The following is a 20,146-nucleotide window of genomic DNA, read 5'->3' as shown; positions in this document are numbered from 1 at the left end:
GATGGGTTAATATTATAATTCCTTGAATTTCTAGACCAGAGACCCATCAGCTATAGACTGAATAGTAATATTGATAGATATACCGGATAGTCTCAATAACTTCCAGATTTCTTTTGATAATATATATTATTCTTAATTTATATATATTTTATTTATAAAATTTGTTAACCATTGGCTTCTCGTTAACGAGTTGGTGCTCAGTTTAATGACATGCAGTTAAGGTGGTAAGTAATATTGCCTGAACTCTTTAATGGCTATGACATGCTGTGTCCAATACTAAAGGATGAGATATAATGAGAATATTATACTAATTTAAGTAATGTTCACATCAACTGCCTTGAGACAGTCATGACCACGAGTCCAATCATTACGAAGAAACATGCCTTGTAGTGAGCATTCACGTAACTAGTATCTACCATTCACGTTACTAGTATCTACTAGCATGTGATGGTATAGTATATTTGATTCAAATAATGAAGTGAGGTGCGTGCTGTAGAAGTCAGTAGAGAGTATTTACTTCTCTGCAGTAAGCTGATTGTAGATAAGAATGACTAGTACATGTATCAATCGTGTGTCCTAATGATTGTGTAGGTTGTACGTCAGTATGTTACTGTGAACTAGGAATATTATCGGATATTGATATTAGCATACTATATATCTAAGCTCTTCGGCTTTATATTATTACCTGTGAATATGCACTTTGAAAGCTTGATCTTGTCTTTCGTTATTATATATGAGCCCCTGGACACGTAAGCTATCAAAGAAACCTTCGATTTGTTCATGATCCTAGCCTATAGAATGGGATATACTATCATACAAGTAGTTCATGATAATACCTATACAATATGACTAGCAGATTCTGGAAGACGTTGGGCTCAGACATCTACCAGATAATACAAATAAATGAAAGTAGAAAATTAAACTGTATTTGTTAATTCAAATAAAGCTAATCAGAATGGGAATTTCAGGTAAGAACGACAAAAGATAGGACTTTATTACTTCATAAATCGTTTGTGGACAAGGAGAAGTACGTATCCAAGTGTAACAGAATATGAATATCAGTAAGCACGGAGAGTAAATGAAGAAGCATTTAGTAGATAGTATTTAGAAGAGAAAAAGGCTAGGAGAATTATAGAACTTCATAACTGCATTTTAAGAAGATGAAGTATGAGCAAAGAGGCACTATTAATGGGGTTACGTAAGTAAATATTGACTTGAAAGAAAAGCCGTGAGTAATATATCTTCATTAAATTGTAGATTTATAATCTTTCTAACAAGAGAGAGTTGTGAAACGAACCGCTTCTATACTTTGGTTGTCCATTTTCAGGTCATTGAACAAACTCTATTGCTCCTGCCAGATGTTGGTGTAGACTATATAGCCATATAAGGGAAGTAAATCAATGTACAATGGTAGCTAAATAGAGATTCAAAGGAGTGTAACGTCGGAGGATACGTCACAGCAATTTGGCACCCAAACTATTTACCATATATGATCTGATTTGGCATCACGGTGTCTCTTTGGCGCAGTAATAACAACAATATTCTATAAGACATTGGTAAGAGGCTAAAACCTTTGTTTGCTACTTCTTTGCCAGCAAGTTCCTGGTATACAAGTTCGTAAAGAGAGAGGGCCCATTCTAGTGCTGAAGCGTGAGTATCTACGGTAGGGTCGTCATATATAGGTCAAACCCGAGTCTACCTAACAGATGAAGTCCGTTGGAGACATTCCACTATTGCGTAGTACGTGATAATCCGCCTGTCCACGGCTGCGCTTTATTGGACCGCATCCGTAGATCCCATTGGCGCTGTAGACCGACTAGAAGGTCCTTCGCTGTTTGAGCACTTTTCCAGGAGAGAGTGAACTCATCTAAGGCTCTGAAACATGTCGTTAGATGCAGTGAAATATTTCCAAGATGAGAGGAGCAGTTCGAGAAAGCGGCGAAGAGGAGGAATAGTGTGGCGGAGGACGTTATGAATACAGCTTGTACATTGATTCGCCGCAACGTATAGCGATTTTCATACATACTAAGAATCTTTGAGATCGCAATGGCAGATTGAATGCACATTTCGCGGGCGTGGGAGTATCCGGGTCCTCTGGGTGGATACGGTTGTAGATGACTTTTTGATATCCATGGTCTATGGGCGTAGATTATGCTCTGATGGTATTGCATGCTTTCATGGTGTTTAATTAGCATGTATCTAAGGCGTGGTGGAGCAAAAAAGCGTACGTACTGTAGGAGCAGCACATGTGGAAGGTAATGCGAATTGTCGTCATCGAGATCCATGTGTAACATAGGTGGGAGGGACGCTTTCCACTTAAGGAGCTCGGCAACAATTTTAGCATTGAGCTTTTGAAGAATCTCCTTTGAAATAGCGGATGTACCGTATCTGTTTGAGTTGTCAACCGGCGTCGGAGCCAATATCAATTGTGCGGGCCTTACAGTATATACCCACACGGGGACATCAACTCGCAGAGGGAAACTAGCTGTTGGCTGATGGCGTCTTTGCCCTCTATCAAGGCGGAACCATGGCTGGCAGACGATGGCTCGCCTGATGGCAATCCGCAATTGTCGACGTAGGCTTCATCTTGACGGGGTTTCCCAACCGTCACGATTTCCATGCTGGTGCGAAACAGTTTACCAAGATGGAACCCTAGCTGGCTACACATACTTAGAAAAGCGATATATCCAGGTTTGAGGGTAGAAGGGATGGCAAACTGGTCAATTATGTATGCGGCCCAGAAGACAGTTCTACGGAGGTTTGCGTGGGCAGCTGAGATCATTCCGGTGGACACGTAGCTAGACATGTCAAGATGCAAACCAAGATCGAATGCAAGCCTCAATGCCGATCCTTATGTAGCATGTAAGATATCTTTGAATAACATCATCGAGATGGGAAAAGTTGTCTTACCGCTATATAAAAGTCCTCTTGTGTCCTTCCCGTTTCCAATTTCGTGGCTGCTCAAGATAACCATTGCTTGAATGGTTGCGACAGAAGGAGAATCCAGCTCCGTTTCAAGTCTTGACTTCGCGCGATCGCCAAAAAAATCAACGAGAGTCTTCGGAAACGTGACGATAGTCGGATGGTATCGAGGTTCAAACGCACTACCGAGCGCACACCTTTCTGGGGTATTAAGGGGTGCTTCCGAAAGCATTGGCAATAGAGATAACTTACATTGCATACCTCAATGCCTCAGAATAGTATGGGGTCTCCTCCATGTTGTTCCACTTTTCTTTCCCTTCTTGATAAATAGATTGGTCAACGACATGCAATGACGGGTCCTGCCATCTGAAATAATGGCCAAGAAGCTGATCTTCTAGAGCCGCAGGAATCTCTTCCTCTGACCCAGAATCACAGTTCAAGATTGTCTGTCCTATATCATAGTCGGATGAGGATGGCATATCCCTTAGATTGAACGTGGACGTTGGGCCATAATAACGGGTCTTCCCTCCAGGGCCAATTTTCAAGGTGCCAACGCGGTCGGAGATTTCATCAACCAGGCCTTCAATGTCAAATGTGCTGGCCGATTCTCTAAAGATAGCCGAGCCGCTCTCAGAATAGACATGTCCGAAACAATCGGCTGGCAGCTTTAGTGGTACATTAAGTTCATCATTGGACGAAGCGCCCACGATAGGCTGTCGTTGTATCTCAGATGCAAAAGACGTAATGTGTGTACCGAATTCTAAGTCAAACAGCCAGGTATTGAATATACTGCTTGGGCTTTCCCCGGTCAAGTCTGATGGATGACATTCAGGTACCATGAGGCCCATGCCATTGTTCTGTGGAATTGGTGACAAACCCGAATCAGACCAACAGTCATCTTGCTCGATGACAGGCAGGTTGGTAGCACGCTGCCGATTCAAATTGTTCTTTCCTAAGCCCTCGGAAGAAGCTTCATTTGCGGCTATTGTAGGATTATGGGAGCACCACTCATCGTGTTGGACCATGCTAGGAGGCATAGGTGGCGGTATGGGGCTGACAGCTTTCCCTGTCATTCCAAGAGTATCGAGGATTCTCTGTAGGGTAGCATCCTTATCGGCAGGCATTTTTGGGGTTTGGAGACCATGTTCATGGAGAAATTGACACAACTGATCGACTCTGTACACCAGCAGCTCTATTGCAACACGAAGAGGTAACCTATTGCCATGAAGATTTAGTCCGTAAGATGGCACTTATGTTTATCGGGACTAGTACGATTATCTCACCTTCTTTTATCAGAAGTTTGATAGCGACATTCTTTCTTTTTGCTCGCGCAATGAGAGCAACAGGGTACTTTGCTATCGCACTATATTTATGAGATTTGATTGGCTGTAAGTGTCGAAAGGATTGCGGCAGGAAATACCTTCACTTTGCTCTGCCGACACGATATGCAAGCCATGGTGGCATGTCGTCGCTTCACGTTCCGTTTCATCGAGCCCACAATTGTTCCGTACCCTGCCGAGGTTGAATGATGGTAGAGCAAAGGTGCAAAAAGAGATGTCAGCATCTGGGGTATGGAGACTCCCCCACGGTGGGTGTCGTAAATTGCGGGGTTTGCGGGGTTTGCTGATCAATCGGTCTTAATCCCGACTCGGCCCAAGTGTAGCTTAGTCTTTCGGTGAATGGATTCCGGGAAGCTTCGTCATCAGGGCGATTTGCTCTTATACGATTATTACATGTCGCCTCTCTAGTATAATTTGAAGTTTTAATCTTCCAGGTAAATTGCCTGGATAGATTCTGGGTTGAATCTGGTTCTTTCACACTTTCTCATAGATCGACCTTCACAATGCTCCTACAGAACACTCAGGGAAACGCACTTCAGTATGGAATCACTGCTGCTTGCGGCGCCGGGTTCCTTCTCTTCGGTTATGATCAGGGTGTGTTTGGTGGCCTCCTGGATAATGAGGCCTTTCTCAGAACCTTCGGTTTTCCAGGAGCTACGATTCAAGGCCAGATCGTGGCAACATACGATATCGGCTGTATTATTGGAACACTCCTGTCTATGTATGCTGGAGACAGGCTGGGACGCCGAAGATGTATTTTGATTGGCTGCATCATCCTAATTGTCGGTGCAATCCTTCAAACTGCTTCCTATTCTCTCGCGCAGATGATCACCGGCCGCGTGGTTGCGGGAATCGGAAACGGAATGAATACCATCGCTATCCCAATCTGGCAGACAGAAACTGCGCGACCGAAAGATAGAGGTAAACTTATTGTTTTCCAGCTAGTGACCAATATTTTTGGAATCGTGATCACGAATGTCAGTACATTAACCTTCCCCGCCAAACCAGGTTGCTGACCAGGACGTAGTGGATGAATTACGGCTTCACTTTTGTTCCACACTCATCTGTGAGCTGGAGATTTCCTCTCGCATTCCAATGTTTCTTTTCTATCATTACGATTGCCTTGGTACTTGTCACACCTGAGTCACCTCGCTGGCTCATTATGAAGAATCGCATTAGCGAGGCGCAGAAAATTCACGCGAGGCTCTTATCGAAGCCAGATGACCATCCGTCGGTTGTCAACGAGATTCACAACTTAGTTGCCGCTGTTCACCATGATGCTGAAGTGCAGAAGTCTGTGGCCTTGAAAGAAATCTTCACTCGGAATAGCAAGCAGCAAACACTTCGCCGTATGCTTCTGGGAGCTGGCACTGCGTTCTTCCAACAGGTGGGAGGTACCAATGTTATTGCATATTATCTCCCAGTGGTTCTTACACGGTCAGTCGGTTTGAGCACTCGCATGGCTCTAATTTTGTCCGCTGTTGACTCGATGTCCCTCATGTTCTGGGGCTCAATCGCAGCTCTCTTGATCGACCGTGTTGGGCGAAAGAAGCTGATGCTCATGGGCGTATCAGCCAGTTGCGTCTGCTTTGCCCTTGTTGCGGTGGGTCTGCGATATGGCGGGCCAGGTAACAAGGGTATGTCAATCATGGCTGTAGTCTTCATTTTTGTCTACTACGTCTTTTACGGAATGTCGCTGCTCTCTATTCCTTACATATACCCTGCCGAAATCAATTCTCAGAAAATGCGCAACATCGGCACGTCTTTTGCCACAACAATCAATTGGCTTTTCGTCTATGTTGTGGTTGTGGCCACCCCTACCGCCATCCAAAATATCCAGTGGCGGTATTATATGCTCTATGCCATTTTCAACTTTACCTTTATCCCACTGATCTACTACTTTTATGTTGAGACTGCTACCTTATCACTTGAACAAGTCGACCGGTTGTTTGAAATCAAGCACAATGCAGGAAAAGATATGAGTTGGACAGACGCAGCACGGATCGCACGCACGGAGGGTGGGGATCCGCGGATGTCTGGAGGGAAAGATGACATTGATGCAGAGCACTGTGAAGATGTTTCCTAGATACTGTATAATGGGCTGTAGACTTAGGCGATGGCAAGATCCAAATACTGGGGAGAGTCACTGAAGTGGCTTCCTCTGAACCTCAATGTAATTACGTCAGGTTACGTCGTAAGCATTATATAGCTCTTCAGATTGGTTATACATTATGATTCCTACTTGTCTCAAATTAAGTTGCCTGCTCTACCGGGTATCATTCAATACTATAGCAGTCAAATACCGTTAACCAAGCCACATGGAGCATTTTGTATTTTCGCATCGGACATTGAAATCCGAAAGCGTTCCGGCAAAATCCCACACTAAAGCGCCTACATGAAGTGTACAAACTCTTGACCCCTTGTACTCGCCGTTGCCGTGGTTGGTCAAGTGCTTGCGAGATTATAACTGGTATTTTATGATTTTAATCATGGTCATCCAAAGGTCTCCTGTTTGTATCGCAGGCCTTGGCCAGATCGGTACGCATTCTCGTTCTCGAGAAATCGAACACATGACTAAATATAAAGAGGCAAAAGCCATGCATGCGATCAACTTTTACAAGCTCACTTCTATCGCAGAGTTGGCGGCTTCGAGTCCTCCCAATCATAACGAACAGAAATGGGCGGTGAAAGAACTTGAAGGATGCAAATCTTCCAGAAGTACGATAATAATGAATGAACAAGCGGATCTGAAGACGGTTGTTTTGCCAGTATCACAACAGCGGACCACAAAACTGAAGCAGCAGCAGCGCTAGTTACAAAGGCATTGAAATCATCTATTCTTAATTGGAAGCATTCCCTCAAGCTCAAAACTTCTCTGTTACCGAGGACGATGAGAAGATCCGCGTGTTATGCTACAATCTTAACTTACATATTCTGTCTTTGACACCTGCCGAAATTTACGAAGGTGACAGATCGCCACTGAGTGGCAGGTTAAGAAGGGCCAGGTATTCGAATTGTTATTGCTGGAGTCCTCGACGCATCATACCTGCAGATTCTGTCGATCTACAAAAGGACGCTATCGGCGACAGGCACGTGGTCATCAGCAAACTAAAGCAATTTGCTGATACTAGAAGTGCAGAGATGCCGGTACTCGTATTAATTATCCATATGTAATCGTCTTAAGGATCATACCGCCCTACATGGAAAGTCACATTGCAATAGTGTCAGTCAAGTCAATCGACCAAACTTCGGGCTATGTCTAGATGCGTTTCAAGAAGCCACAAAGCTATGGAGTGACCATTTTGCGGTCTCAGGTCACTGACTTCCCTCACTCTGAAAATTTTCTGCGGGGTCACTGGAATGCTTTATTGCTAATTGCGCGACCGTGAAGATGTTTCTTTCTCCAGCTATCTTTTGGGCCCATTCTCCAGAGATCACCCGTGGTTTGTTGAAGGGGAAGCGCCGCAATTTACTTGGTCCAAGCATGCACGCCCATTTCGCTTGGAGTATGGACATGGGGCTACCTCCCTATACCGGTAATTATCGAAGCTTGGATCCTTCCGATTGGGTTTAAAGGCTGGATATCGATGGAAATATTTGATCATGGTACGCGTAATAGCTGTAGTCAACCGGAGGTTGCTGGAACAAGGGGTATGCAATCATGGAAAGCTCTATAGAAGGAGCTCAAGGATCTCAACTGTATACTCAGGGGTAAAAATGGTTACGTACAATGCCTAAACCTCGAGGACAAAGGTTGCTCAAAGAGACCCACATTTGGTCGTCTGCTTATATGTTCAGTATAACATTTGACGCAAACGGGTTCGGATTCCATCCATTCACAGACCACGGCCTTGATAAAGTATATTAGCGCCTAGGGATAGGGAAACACTAGGCGTATGAGAAACAGCATCATGGTTAGCAGGTGAGTATGGGCTGAAGGGCTTGGTATGCGTGAGCTTTAAATAAGCAGGGCAGACCGACCGAAAAAATGCGAGCAATCGAATGAGGGCAAAACACAAGGTTTACCTGAACAGTCACAAGTGTGAATGAATAGTTAGACGGATCGGAGGACAGAAGCATATTAGGAGGATGGGAATAATCCCCAAATTCAACAGTCGGGATCCATTATCCGAGATGACTAACGCCTCATAACGTAATCGGCAAGCGAGTCGGCCAGGTAAGCCAGTCGGCCACCTGTAGATCCCATACTAAACTAACATTTATCAACCTAAGCTATACATATACTTTAAGAAACCAAATATCAAAGATAAGTAATATAATAGGATTTATATCGTATATAATACTAGTTTGAAATAAATTACCAAAATTACAGTATAATATATTTTACTTAAACATATATTAATATTCATTATATAAGATTTTTAAAATAAGTTTAGATATATTCTAATATACCAGTTCTATCAGAAAAACCAGAAATAATGAAGTTTGGCTGTAGTATCACAGCTCAAAAATTGCTGAATTTGTATGGGATACACAGGTAGCTGATTGGCTTACCTGGCCGACTCGCTTGCCGGTTACGTTAGAGATGACACACGGGCTAAAATCCGTGCGCAGAGCCACAATGATACCGCCAATAACAATTCCGTATGAATTTGGGTGTGCAACCGGTAATAAATCTTGCGGCAATGTTGCCGCCCGTACATTTGCTCGAGTAACCCAAGTGTACGATATGTCCTCCACCCAGTTAATACTAACGAGCAGAGACTGGTATACTGCTCCGTCAGGAGCAATCAGAAGGAAGGCGCACGTTGTAGATACATTGAAAAAGGCCGATGTTTGGTTACCGGATCTGGGAGACTCTGGTCTTAAAACATGATGTCATGCATGCGTAGTACTGCATATCACGAATGTCAGCGCAACAGGTAATGATCCTCCTGCTTTTTGTCCCAAGAGGAACATTCATGAGCACAGGCACTACAGGAACGTAAAAATACCTGGTCTCCAGTAATAGCTAAGTATGAACCCGTACTATTTTTCTCCAGACGGGCATATTAGTCTGATCAACTGGATATGGCCCAAAAATAATTCGAACTTTACTTTCGCTGGGATATTAAAAGACCGTATGTCAAGGCGTGGGCTGGCGAGGGTGGTAGGACAAATACCTCAGGCGGGCAGGTAAGCAGATTGCAACAGGCCTTCTTAGTTCTCAACCTGGTTACTAATCAGGCTATATTCAGAATGATACATGAAACATACCTTAGAGCTATAAAGAAATTCTAACTCTAGAAGGCATTTATGGTTTTATGACGTCTAGTTAATAACAAATAAGGTGTCATGTCAAATCTTGGTACTAAGGATAGTTATAATAACCTACTGATCAGTGAATGATTGTTAATATTATGCTGGTCAAAGGTTCAGAACCTGACCATAACTGTGCTGTGACCTGGCCATTTGTCACTTTACATATGAATTCCCTACGAGACAACTAAACGCTATGTTTTGTTCGGCAGCAGGCGGCCCAGAGTCTGGAAGTGTGTTGTAAGTCTTTTCTGGATAATCCCTGATTGCTTCTGGACTGACCTCCAGGGAAAGCAGTGACTGTCATCCTGAGTGTTTGTCTGAGCCAACGCGTGCCGCTCATGTGATTCAAATAGTTAACCGGCGTGTGACATATATACATATATATATATAATATATATATATATGTATTACTATCTTCAGAGTGATCTAGATTATCAATTCAATGTAATCGGCTTCGGCTACTCGCCACTCTCCTCAAGTCTCTAAAGCTGCCCAGTGATTCGGCATGGTCTTGGTTGTGGTCTTTCAGGGCCCCTTCCCCGCCTTGATGCTCAACCGCCTCTCCACTTTTTGGCCCGCCCACTTTGCCCATCTAAACCGATGTGGACCGACCCCGCATTCTTGACTTATCTCTATAGCCATTTCTAATAAAGTACTTTACTTATATAAATACTAAAACACGGGGAAAAACTGTCAATTTAACCAATTTACCCACCCGCAATGGCCTTCCAGCTTTACATCCCTAAGAACCTTGAGTTCCGCGATTATATCGCCATTGTCCAGACAGCACGCGCTTTCGCTGACGGCTATGATAAAAAGGTATGACAGTGACGACCGAAAATATTACCCCGAACCCTATCAAGACTGCAAATTGTGACAGATTGTAGGATGCATTGCGTCTATGCGCCGTCATTGGGCCCCAAATCGAAGTCGACTACCGACTTGTCTCAGATACAATATTGAGCAAGACTTATAACCAGGAGGATTTCATCGCCGAATTTCTCTCACCCGAGTTACTGGGAAATCGAAGATTGCTTACACAGCATCTGCTGGGTCAATGTTATTTCAAGTCAGTTTCGCCAAGCGAGATCGTGGTCCAATGGCAGCAAATTGCCGGTCACGGGAGATGGATGGAAAGTTCTCACCCTTTGAAAAAGCAAGTAGATAAAACAAGTGATGGGAGAACTTATATGGAGCAGAGATATACTAAGATCGATGAATGTTGGAAAATTGCCGGGTTGAAGCCTTCGATGTTGTATGAGTCTGGGGAGTTTGAGGATGTGGTTGGTGAGCAGTGAAATCGAACACAAATTATAGATGCAGACAGTTCTGTTAGCAATCTAGACGTTATATTACTCGATATTTCCGTTGAAAGCACAAGTTTTGTAGCTATACAATATATCTCTATTGCAGTGCGTAGCGGCGTCTAGCCGAGGCACTAGGTTACAGATCTAGCTTTACGGCCGGGGTATTCGTTGTTCGGCATTGCCCAAATCCAAAATAGCATCCGGTCGCCTTGTTGGTGCAGAATCCTTCCATGATCACCTCATCGCCATCTTCGAACCACAAAATGCCGTCTTCCTTCAGACACGAGAGGGAGGTGTGAGGGAGCGAGCGCTCTACCAGACATGCTAGACCTACCTTTTCTCCATCTGCATTTACACGCTGAGGCCAATCACGTCAGAAAAATTCGTCATGCAGGTCTCGGTATCATAGAGGACAGAGTGACTTACAGCACTGGAGATGGTTCCCGTTCCAAAGATGTCTCCAGTCGTTAGACCCTCACCTGCACTGTCAAGATGAGTGAGTTGTTGAAATGGAGTCCAATAGAGCTCATTGAGGTTGGTCTCGGTAAAGTCATACAACTTCTCGTTTCCTTTTCATCATTAGCCAGGATTCACGTTGCCAAACGAATATAATCAACTCACTCAAAGAATGGGCAGGGAGGTGAATATCGAGTGTCGCATCTCCATCATTTCCTTTCCATGTCAAATGAGGTAACGGACCAGGGTCCTGCTTAATCATAACCGCACTCTTAACCGCGGCAAGGGCATCCATAGTCACGATCCATGGGGAAATCGAAGTCCCGAACCCTTTACTGTGGAACGACCAAGAGGTGCCATTTCAAATCCTTGAATATCCCGAGCTGACCTGTGAGAATGACAAAGCCAAATATGTGGTCTGCGACATTCTTGATATCCAAAACCTGCCCAGGTATCAAAGGCTTGGAAATGAATACTCCCATTTCTAGTTCCATGTCCGATTTTTTGGTCGGAGTGAAAGTGTACTCCCCGACATCATCTTTAAAAACACCATGGGGGCGGGTCAATGTAGTTTCAACGTTCAGACTGGATGTACGGCCATTGTAAACGGTTGGAATGATGCGCCAGTTGGGTGACTCTAGAAGACCGAAAATAGCAGAACACTATACCCGGTCAGTCACCTTTCGTCCTTGCAGTGATGAAGCTTAGGAGATGAATGTAAATTTTGAGCATGCTCTTGCGAACAGTAGAAATCCGAAAAGTTGTTCGTCTGCATAGGATAGTAACCCTTAACACGAGATAGCGCGATGAAATATCGATGCGCCTGCGTTTCATCTTCTCGCAGTTGAAGCAGGCTGCCACGCAGAAGATGCCGAGCTTGCCGACGGCTTTCAATGAAAAAACCCGCAAAATCGTTCAGATAAGGCTGCGATTTCCAAAGTTAGTAGGGTGGCCATGCCACGATTTAAGCCAATTCTCAAAGTACAATCGAACAGCAATGGCTCATTGGAGCAATCGGCCACAAAGTACCGACTTACCTTCGAGAAGATGGATTTGTCGCAGAATTCAGGAATGGCATCAAAGAAGCCATCGCTCTCCAGAGCGCTGAGGTCAATTGCGTCATGACCTAGCGCTGTGGCACATCTTGGGTTGGGGTTATCGTTGGTTGAAATCACCCCAAACGGGATGTTGTCAACAGTAAATGGGGTCGAGGAGGAATGCGACATCCTTGGAATGGTTGCCCTTTGATGTCCAGATTCTTCCTACCCAAAATCATCTAGTCTGGGATGCCCACTTTCCCCCCACAATTTAGCTCGGTAATCGCGGACACTTATGGGGGGAGAACAGGCTCGACGGCTATTCGCCAGGGAATCGGAAGATGCAGACCTGGTCCCACCTCCACATATTTAGAGCGATCCTTTTTGCGGGGAATCTGGGGAGGACAGCTCGCATGTGGCCCAAGATCTCGCGATATGAAGACATCCAACCGATCCTCCATAAGAGAAGTTCTGCAATGTCCTTCGGCTCCCCGGACTCCGCATAGTTAATCCACAGGGATCCCCCGTGGTCTCGATCACTGCAACGCTCGCTCGAGGAAACACACATGCCTCAGCAGAATTCGAACCCGATCATGTCTCTGTCCGACACCGAGAAGGGATGTGTTGATATGGTGGAGGATGTCGTCCCCTTGGGCAAATCTCCTGGTGATGAAGTACTGATCTCTGCTGATGGAGAAATTCGACTCCTGCCGATCCCTAGCAGGGACCCGAACGATCCGTTGAACTTTTCCTATTATGCGAAAATGGGGATCATTCTCAGCTGCTGCTGGTTTTGTGAGTCCGCTTAATTTACCCAAACCGCTTGCGGCAGAAAGGGTGGGCCTGACAAGGGAACAATTAGCTGTCATGTCCTTGTCGGTGGTTGGAGGTCTGGGATCCATTTTGACAATCTTCATCGACCTCTACGCTAAAGAAGGGGTGGATTCCACCAGGGTGGGCTGGCTCACCACTTTTCCCTCCCTTTTCATCGGTATCGGTAATAACCCAGACTTTTCAGCTCATGGTGACCACGAATTCAAGCTAATGGCAATCATCAAGGAAACTATTTCATCTTACCGCTGGGACTGGCTTTCGGTAGACGCCCCATCACTCTTATCTCAATTACTGTGCTCCTAGCCGTTACCATTGGCTGTGGACTTTCACAAAACTATACGCAGCACTTTGCCTTAAGAATCATTCAAGGTCTGGCTACGGGTGCCGCAGAGTCAGTAAGTGACTGTCTTTAATACCTGATGCGGGTGAAACCTCTGACAAGCGTTTTCTGTAAAGCTACTCCCACTTATTCTTGCTGAGGTGACATTTCTGCACCAACGAGGCAAGATCTATGGCTTGTACTGGTCGGCTCAAAATATTCTCAACAGCTGTTTCAACATCGCCAGCTCTTATGAAGCGGCTGCTCTGGGCTGGCGCTGGTATTATTGGGTCTTCGTGATTACCATTGCCGTCGGTGGGCTGATCACGTTCTTTACTTGCTTTGAGACCGCCTACTCTCGCTCTCTCCAAATAGTTGACGGACGCGTCGTCATCACGGACGAGTATGGTGTTACTCGTGTTCTGAGAGGCGAAGAGGCAGAAGCATATATCACCACCAATAATATCGCTGAGGGTGATCAGAACCATCAGGCTGAAGAGTTGATCCCTAAGAAGTCCTATCTGCAGCTGATTATGCCTTGGTCAGGGGTGAAGAATCCCCCCGTGAAGACTGTACTGAACTCTTGGTGGCGAATGTTGCTGTGTCTGACGTCCCCGGGAATCATTTACGCCACCCTTCTTTCGTCCGCTGTCCTTGCTGCTTCGATTGGCATGGGTCTGACATACGACAATGTCCTGCAGAGTTACGGGTGGAAAGCGAAGAATGTTGGTCTCATCAACCTTGGTGGCGTGTTTGGCAGCTTTGGCGGTCTCCTTTACGCTGGACTTTTTGGGGACTGGTTCATCATTAAAATGGCCAAGAGGTCCGGTGGCGTTCATACTCCGGAGCACCGTCTTCTGCTACTGATTGCCCCCGGGGTTGTCACGGTCTTCACCCTCCTACTTTATGGTTTTACTGCTGGTGGTGGATCTACCTGGGGTGGTCCGTACATGGCCTGGGCTATCTTCGAGGTAGCTTTCGTTGCCGTACTTATTATCTCAACGACATTTGCGGCCGAAGCATGGGATCAAAATACAGGTCCCGCCTTGGTCATCGTTGTGGGGACGAAAAACCTGATCTCATTTGGCATTGCGTATGCTCTCACCCCGATGGTCGAGAAGTATAGCTACGCAGCAGGCATGGGAATGCTGGCTGGAGTTTCCGGCTTTATCTTCTTGCTTGGTATTCCAGTCTACTATCTCAATCCCGTGGTATGTTATCATGATGCTCTCATATTGATCGAGAAATGACACTGACCATTAGACAGTGGCGGCGTTATATGGAGGAAAAAGCCAAGCAATCTTAAGCGGACCACCAGCACTCGAGACCAATCTTCTTGCCTTGGCTCACACAGATACTGCTTTGCCCCTTCGAGCCCTCCTCGGATGGTAGCTTTACTTTATACATGCCTCTTGTATTCAACTGAAGAAGAGAGACGAGGGTGCCATCTCCATTCAGACCAGCATGCTTTCTCACTATCTAGTATATAAGTATATAAGTCAATGAAGTCGGTCTCTCTTATGGGTTCATAGCGATGTGTCACGGTTCTCTATAGTATGAATTACCTTCCTTTTGCTTGTCTCTCTATTGATTCCACGTAGCTAGTCAGCAATGAATCAAGATTCACCACCCATTCGTTCCTCCACAGCACCCATCACATCCTCACGATGTATGCAATCTTGTCTTGCCGTGAGTGGCTCATAGATTATGCTATAAGCCTACTCCGAACATAAGGATCCCTTCAGAGAAATTAATATAATCACACCAATCGTCGAGAAGTCTCAGACATATAATGACCATTCAATTTGCTACCAAGGCAGAACAGGAGAATGAGTTAATCATCTCTGAGAATCTACCGAGTCATTCTTAATGTATGGGAATATATAAAAGACCCCATGTGATGATTATAAGAAAAGCCACGCAGGCGGCTAGCATTATCATAGGGGTCGATGGCACCATAAAGCGCTTCCAATAACACAGTTTCAACAATTACCAACTATCTCATGAGCTTTCTCTTACGCCAATACCACGAGCCGACTCTCCTAGAATTCCTCTGATCACCTGCAAAGGCTCGCAAGGAGCCAGAACATAAAGCATCCTCGCCCAGCTTCCCACCATCTGACCATCCACCTCCCTATTTGGCGTTACATTCTTCCACGCATGATTTGTTCCTCATTGCACAGCAATATCACCTCTGCGCAACAAACGTGTCTCCCCACTATCCAGAATCAATTCAACTTCGCCTTCAAGAACAACTCCGTAGTCCAGAGACACTGTTCGGTGCATCGCACATTGACAATATGGTTCGAAATCGACTACGCGGCATACCGTTCCAGACATGCTGACCAAGCCTGGGGGATTGGCAAGGTATTCCGAGTAGACTTTCACGTCTTCGTCCTCTTGCATTAGGACAGGGAAGCGGTTGGTCGCGTATGCGAGACCGAAGGTATATTGTCCAGTTCCGATAACTTGAGCAGGCAATTCTTCCGATTGGCCTTTGTGGAAGACTGCTATGCCGCGTCATCGTGGGTGGTGATGAATCTGGATAATTTCGGGAGATGGTTCTCTGGACGGGTTGACGAAGCCATTGTGGGGTTTTCGGCGTGGGTAATGGTTAATTCGATTGATTGAAAAGCATGTGTGTCAGACTAGGGAAGTTTCTTGATTGCTTTGCATCTATATCAGTGGTTGGACATTCTTTAATAGTATGGAAGATAATCCCCACTCAGCAAGTGGATCTGGGCAAACTGTCACTAAGGAAAGTGGGAATCTCCGCCATCCCCGCAAATGTCCGGCCCACTTTCTTCTCCACAAAATAGTAAATCCACTTGATAACTGGAAGTTGGAAAACACCGCTGTGATATTGAGTAGCTTGGCTTGGTTATACCTAGGAGAGCATAGGTGAACCGTATCTAGCGGCGTTGTCCTCCTTATGTGGATGCACTGAATGCCCACATATTGCTGTTGATCAGGCCATGCAGTCGTACATCAGGGAGAACCGTACGATACGAATTGTCATCACGTATTCAGGGACTGTTCTAGGCCGCCGTAAGGTGCAGCTTGCGCTCGCCTATATGCACATAGGCGGTGGTTGGAATAAATACCATCTCATAACGCCTAAAAGCTCATCGGTTCTCGAGAAGCCAAATCATTGCCAGGTAGCATAAAGGGCCATAGTGGGTATGAATGAAATGGAAACTGTTGTCGTACCTTGATTAGGTATGTTTGCGTTTTCTTCTTTCTGAGATATATTATCCGACAAATCTCGCACCTTGGCAAAGACACTACTTGAAAGCGGACTCCGTGCCCGAGGTGAATATAGATGCAAATTTTCTATTTCTCGATGTCAAGTCACTGACATAAAGACATTCTATATATATAGAAACATTAACCCAGAGATTGACGATACACTCATGGTAGGTTCGCCAGCTCGTGAAGAAGACCTCGAAGATTCATGACCAGGGGTGGAATAGGATTGTTTGCAGGGCCGAGCGATGATAATTTTGAGAAGTTGCTGTTCAGAACTTGTAAAGCGACACGCATAACTAGGCGAGGCTGTTGGAGACTACAGAAAGTTCTATCTGCTTCAGCATCGGGACCTGCTATGTATGTCAACACCGGTTGACCCCGATTGTGCGCAACGAAAGATTCCGTCGCTCGGCTACTGGGACCATCGAGAAAGACAAGGGCAGATTTTTCTGTCTTCCAGGTCTCGACAGCCTCTGTTGACTTTTTTTGGGCGCAAACGAGCAGTCCATATACATAGAGGGTGAGGGATGCGTAGTAAATAGCGAAGATATCAAAGCCCCGTAGTTGGTAAGGGCCAACACGGTGCACAGCACGAAAGACTTGTCCAGCATGCCACACGGCAATACGAGCATCTTGAGTCATGCTCCAATCACGTAGGTCCGGATAGCTTTGCCTTGCCATATCTTCGCCCAGTTTGCCGGCAAAACGTTGTAAAGCATCTATGTCAATGTGCAGATACATTATGCTGAACTCGGCCATAAGGGTAGTCAGAGGAGGCGAGTCCACAAGAGCATCCCGGATTTGCTGAAGATCTGTGTAGCTAAGGGACCATTAGCTTCGAGGATTAGTTCTCAATGGAAAGTGACTCACAGATCCTCCTGTCTGCTCTGCAGCAATAGCAGTTTACGGGCCGGCTGTCTAGATGCGCTACGACGACCAAGCAACATCTGCTGCCTTAGATCCCAGGCCTTGCCTAATAGCCCATGCAGCAGGGCCGAACTTGCAACCCTGTTATCCAAATGCATGGGAAGATCCCTTAAAAGAGTAGGATCTGATAGCAGGTCTCTCAGACTTATTTCTGGTCTTGGTGGTTGATATCTGGCCGTCCATATATCTTTCCAAGTGCTTGCCGTTGGAGCCAGCCATAAGTCTCGTGCTGCTGGTAAAGAAAGAGTAAGTTCCGCAAATGATGTTGTCGGCGGCTGATTCATCGCTGCTGCCACCTCTATATCATGGCAGAAAAAGTAATACACCAATCTGGAAGATATTAGTCGAGCGCCGTTAGGGTGAAATGGAAGGATCAAAATATCAGGAACAATCATACTCACCTCTTGAATGATTCTTGTTTAATCCACTGCTTCCATATATAATCCAGGGTACTTGCATCGTCATCAGATATCTCACACGGATTGATGGGTTTATACGAGGATGAGTCAAAGGCCCCTAATCGACGCAAGGCCTAAAATGCGATTAGCCTAGGAATCATCGAACCCAGCATTATGAACTTACTATACCCAGAGCTTGAAGGGCACCTTCGGTCATACGCATATTTCTCCTGTAACCACACGAGAAGCCAATTTCCAGCCACATCATGGATGCTTGCAAATATTGAAGATCTCGTGTGACTTCAATATCTGCTTCGGACTAAGTATCGGTTCGAGACATCAGAATTCGACCTTCATGTATCCCTGACTGCATAAGATAGGAACATACCAAATTCCGCAATGCCACTCGGACAACTTCCTGCATAATTATACCCGTCTTATTCATTGTGGGGGTCAAGCATGAGATGCACCCTGTTGACACCAGAGCCGCGATGAGTTCCGGTCTTGGGCTATTGCTATAGAAGGTATAAAGATGAATCCATGGATTGATGTCGACCTTCTTTGCTAGGCCGATCTTGATGAGGATATCGAGGTGATCAACAGTAGGAAGCTCTGGTATTGATAAAGTATCATCCCCAGTTTTAACGATGAGTCGGAAGAGCTCATCCCTTAATCGCGATGAGAGTTTCTCGTGAAAAGTGAGATTACTCGGGATGGAGTGAGGTGATAAAACCGAGGGTTCAAGCTCTGAACTTCCTACCAACCTAGTATCCCCATTGCCAGTATTTTGCGAACCTTCCTGGAAAAGATTCCTGTTAAAGCATTATGAGAATTTTGGGTTAAGCCAAATTCGGGCCTGGAGTTGTAGACCCACCAAAAGGAACGCTGGAAAGCATATACCCTTCTCTTAGTAGAGTTGAGGTACTCACGCTCTAAGTGATGTTCATTCTCTTGCACAGGAAGCAAAAAGTCATTTTGTACAATCTGTTCCAAGTCTGGAATAAAGTTCTCTCCAAACAGGCTATTTCCCACAATTCCGGAATCAAAGTCTGGAAGTAGATCAAACATATCAGGGCACGTTTGGTGAGAGTCATGTCCAGTCCCAGCTCCTTCGAGGTCAAGAAGCATGGCATTCTCGAAAAATGCGGGGCAGCCATTAGGGCTGGTTTGTAAAGGTATCTCCATCAGTTGGCCTTGTTGGGTGAAGATGTTAGGATCAACAGTCGGTGACTGAACTGGTACATTTGCACTAGCAAGATCTGTCGTTGAACGCACAGAGTTCGCTGGTGCCATAGAGAGGCCTTCGCGTTCTGGACCAACCGGCAACTGCAATGATACGTCATTTATGATACGCTGTCTCTCGCTCGATATTTGTGGTCGCGGGCAAGCATACGTCGTAGTCTCTGGCGACAACCCCGACACTTCGGCGAGACGAACATGGGGCGTAGATCGCTGTTGACGCTTCGAGCTTCGCTCTGGTTCAGCAGCCTAGCTCGATATCAGTATTCGCGGAGTGAGCATGCATGTTAGTCTTTTTAGGGGTACGTTGATTTCACCTTCGACCCACAGTCAGTTAAAATTCCAGGAAGACGGTCCTTCCGTCGCTTGATGGACATTTCATCGTCTGCCGAGATATTGCCATGGAGCGTTTGGTGGCGTTGCAAAACATCCCTCCAGACCTGGAGTCAGACCAAACTGGACTGACTATAACAGACAGACATACCGGCGATTAAACCCACGATTACAGATCTGGCACCGGAAGTTACGCTTGTTGCTATGCGAGTCGAGATGCCGAGCTAAGTAATCCTGACGCTCGTAGCACCTGTCGCAATGAATGCAACGGTACGGACCGGAGGTCGATGACGAGTTCTTGTGGTTATTTGCCATGCTTTGAACTGCGTACGATGGTGAACTATCGCCCAAGGTTGAGATACGAAACCCATCATCGGCCCGCAATGCGCGTCCCGTGATCTTTCGAAAGGCCACGTGCGCCAGCGTCCCCGCACTTCGGCAGTTCGAAGAAGTGCGAGGAAAAGCCGGAATCCAACAGCCTCAAGCAATCACCGGATATTCCGACTTCTAAGCTGGCTTAAGC

At 45.7% G+C, this 20,146-nt stretch overlaps 7 protein-coding genes across 7 annotated transcripts; 3 read left to right on the top strand and 4 right to left on the bottom strand.

Moving 5' to 3' along the window:
• Positions 1-1,730: 1,730 nt before the first annotated feature.
• Positions 1,731-4,378, bottom strand: BO83DRAFT_367912 (Zn(II)2Cys6 transcription factor; the record flags this gene model as incomplete). The annotated part of the gene is made up of 8 exons (XM_025529783.1): positions 1,731-2,172; positions 2,233-2,388; positions 2,442-2,660; positions 2,718-2,850; positions 2,911-3,119; positions 3,175-4,137; positions 4,206-4,285; positions 4,343-4,378. The coding sequence occupies 8 exons, from the start codon at positions 4,376-4,378 to the stop codon at positions 1,731-1,733; spliced, it is 2,238 nt and encodes a 745-aa protein (XP_025384471.1).
• Positions 4,379-4,608: 230 nt separating this feature from the next.
• Positions 4,609-6,348, top strand: BO83DRAFT_453060 (general substrate transporter; the record flags this gene model as incomplete). Its single annotated transcript, XM_025536889.1, has 2 exons — positions 4,609-5,239; positions 5,290-6,348. The coding sequence occupies exons 1-2, from the start codon at positions 4,766-4,768 to the stop codon at positions 6,346-6,348; spliced, it is 1,533 nt and encodes a 510-aa protein (XP_025384470.1). The 5' UTR covers positions 4,609-4,765.
• A 3,831-nt stretch (positions 6,349-10,179) lies between these two features.
• On the top strand, positions 10,180-10,837 carry BO83DRAFT_419943 (NTF2-like protein). The gene is made up of 2 exons (XM_025534902.1): positions 10,180-10,343; positions 10,412-10,837. Exons 1-2 carry the CDS (start codon positions 10,245-10,247, stop codon positions 10,820-10,822), a joined length of 510 nt encoding a protein of 169 aa, XP_025384469.1. The 5' UTR covers positions 10,180-10,244; the 3' UTR covers positions 10,823-10,837.
• Positions 10,838-10,967: 130 nt separating this feature from the next.
• BO83DRAFT_419942 (uncharacterized protein) lies at positions 10,968-12,513 on the bottom strand (the record flags this gene model as incomplete). Its single annotated transcript, XM_025534901.1, has 6 exons — positions 10,968-11,189; positions 11,258-11,400; positions 11,453-11,617; positions 11,676-11,872; positions 11,968-12,212; positions 12,325-12,513. The coding sequence occupies 6 exons, from the start codon at positions 12,511-12,513 to the stop codon at positions 10,968-10,970; spliced, it is 1,161 nt and encodes a 386-aa protein (XP_025384468.1).
• Positions 12,514-12,917: 404 nt separating this feature from the next.
• On the top strand, positions 12,918-14,783 carry BO83DRAFT_367910 (MFS general substrate transporter; the record flags this gene model as incomplete). Its single annotated transcript, XM_025529782.1, has 5 exons — positions 12,918-13,119; positions 13,187-13,321; positions 13,384-13,553; positions 13,615-14,688; positions 14,745-14,783. 5 exons carry the CDS (start codon positions 12,918-12,920, stop codon positions 14,781-14,783), a joined length of 1,620 nt encoding a protein of 539 aa, XP_025384467.1.
• Positions 14,784-15,478: 695 nt separating this feature from the next.
• BO83DRAFT_401886 (cupin domain-containing protein) lies at positions 15,479-16,065 on the bottom strand (the record flags this gene model as incomplete). The annotated part of the gene is made up of 3 exons (XM_025533492.1): positions 15,479-15,648; positions 15,670-15,984; positions 16,050-16,065. 3 exons carry the CDS (start codon positions 16,063-16,065, stop codon positions 15,479-15,481), a joined length of 501 nt encoding a protein of 166 aa, XP_025384466.1.
• An 823-nt stretch (positions 16,066-16,888) lies between these two features.
• BO83DRAFT_321137 (uncharacterized protein) lies at positions 16,889-19,236 on the bottom strand (the record flags this gene model as incomplete). Its single annotated transcript, XM_025527840.1, has 6 exons — positions 16,889-17,546; positions 17,597-17,983; positions 18,055-18,185; positions 18,236-18,370; positions 18,440-18,850; positions 18,922-19,236. The coding sequence occupies 6 exons, from the start codon at positions 19,234-19,236 to the stop codon at positions 16,889-16,891; spliced, it is 2,037 nt and encodes a 678-aa protein (XP_025384465.1).
• Between the last annotated feature and the right edge of the window lie 910 nt (positions 19,237-20,146).

This window comes from Aspergillus eucalypticola, assembly GCF_003184535.1.
Source record: "Aspergillus eucalypticola CBS 122712 chromosome Unknown BO83scaffold_27, whole genome shotgun sequence".
NCBI lineage: Eukaryota > Fungi > Ascomycota > Eurotiomycetes > Eurotiales > Aspergillaceae > Aspergillus > Aspergillus eucalypticola.
The sequence above is the reverse complement of the archived record's forward strand: the minus strand, read 5'-3'. Positions and strand labels throughout refer to the sequence as shown.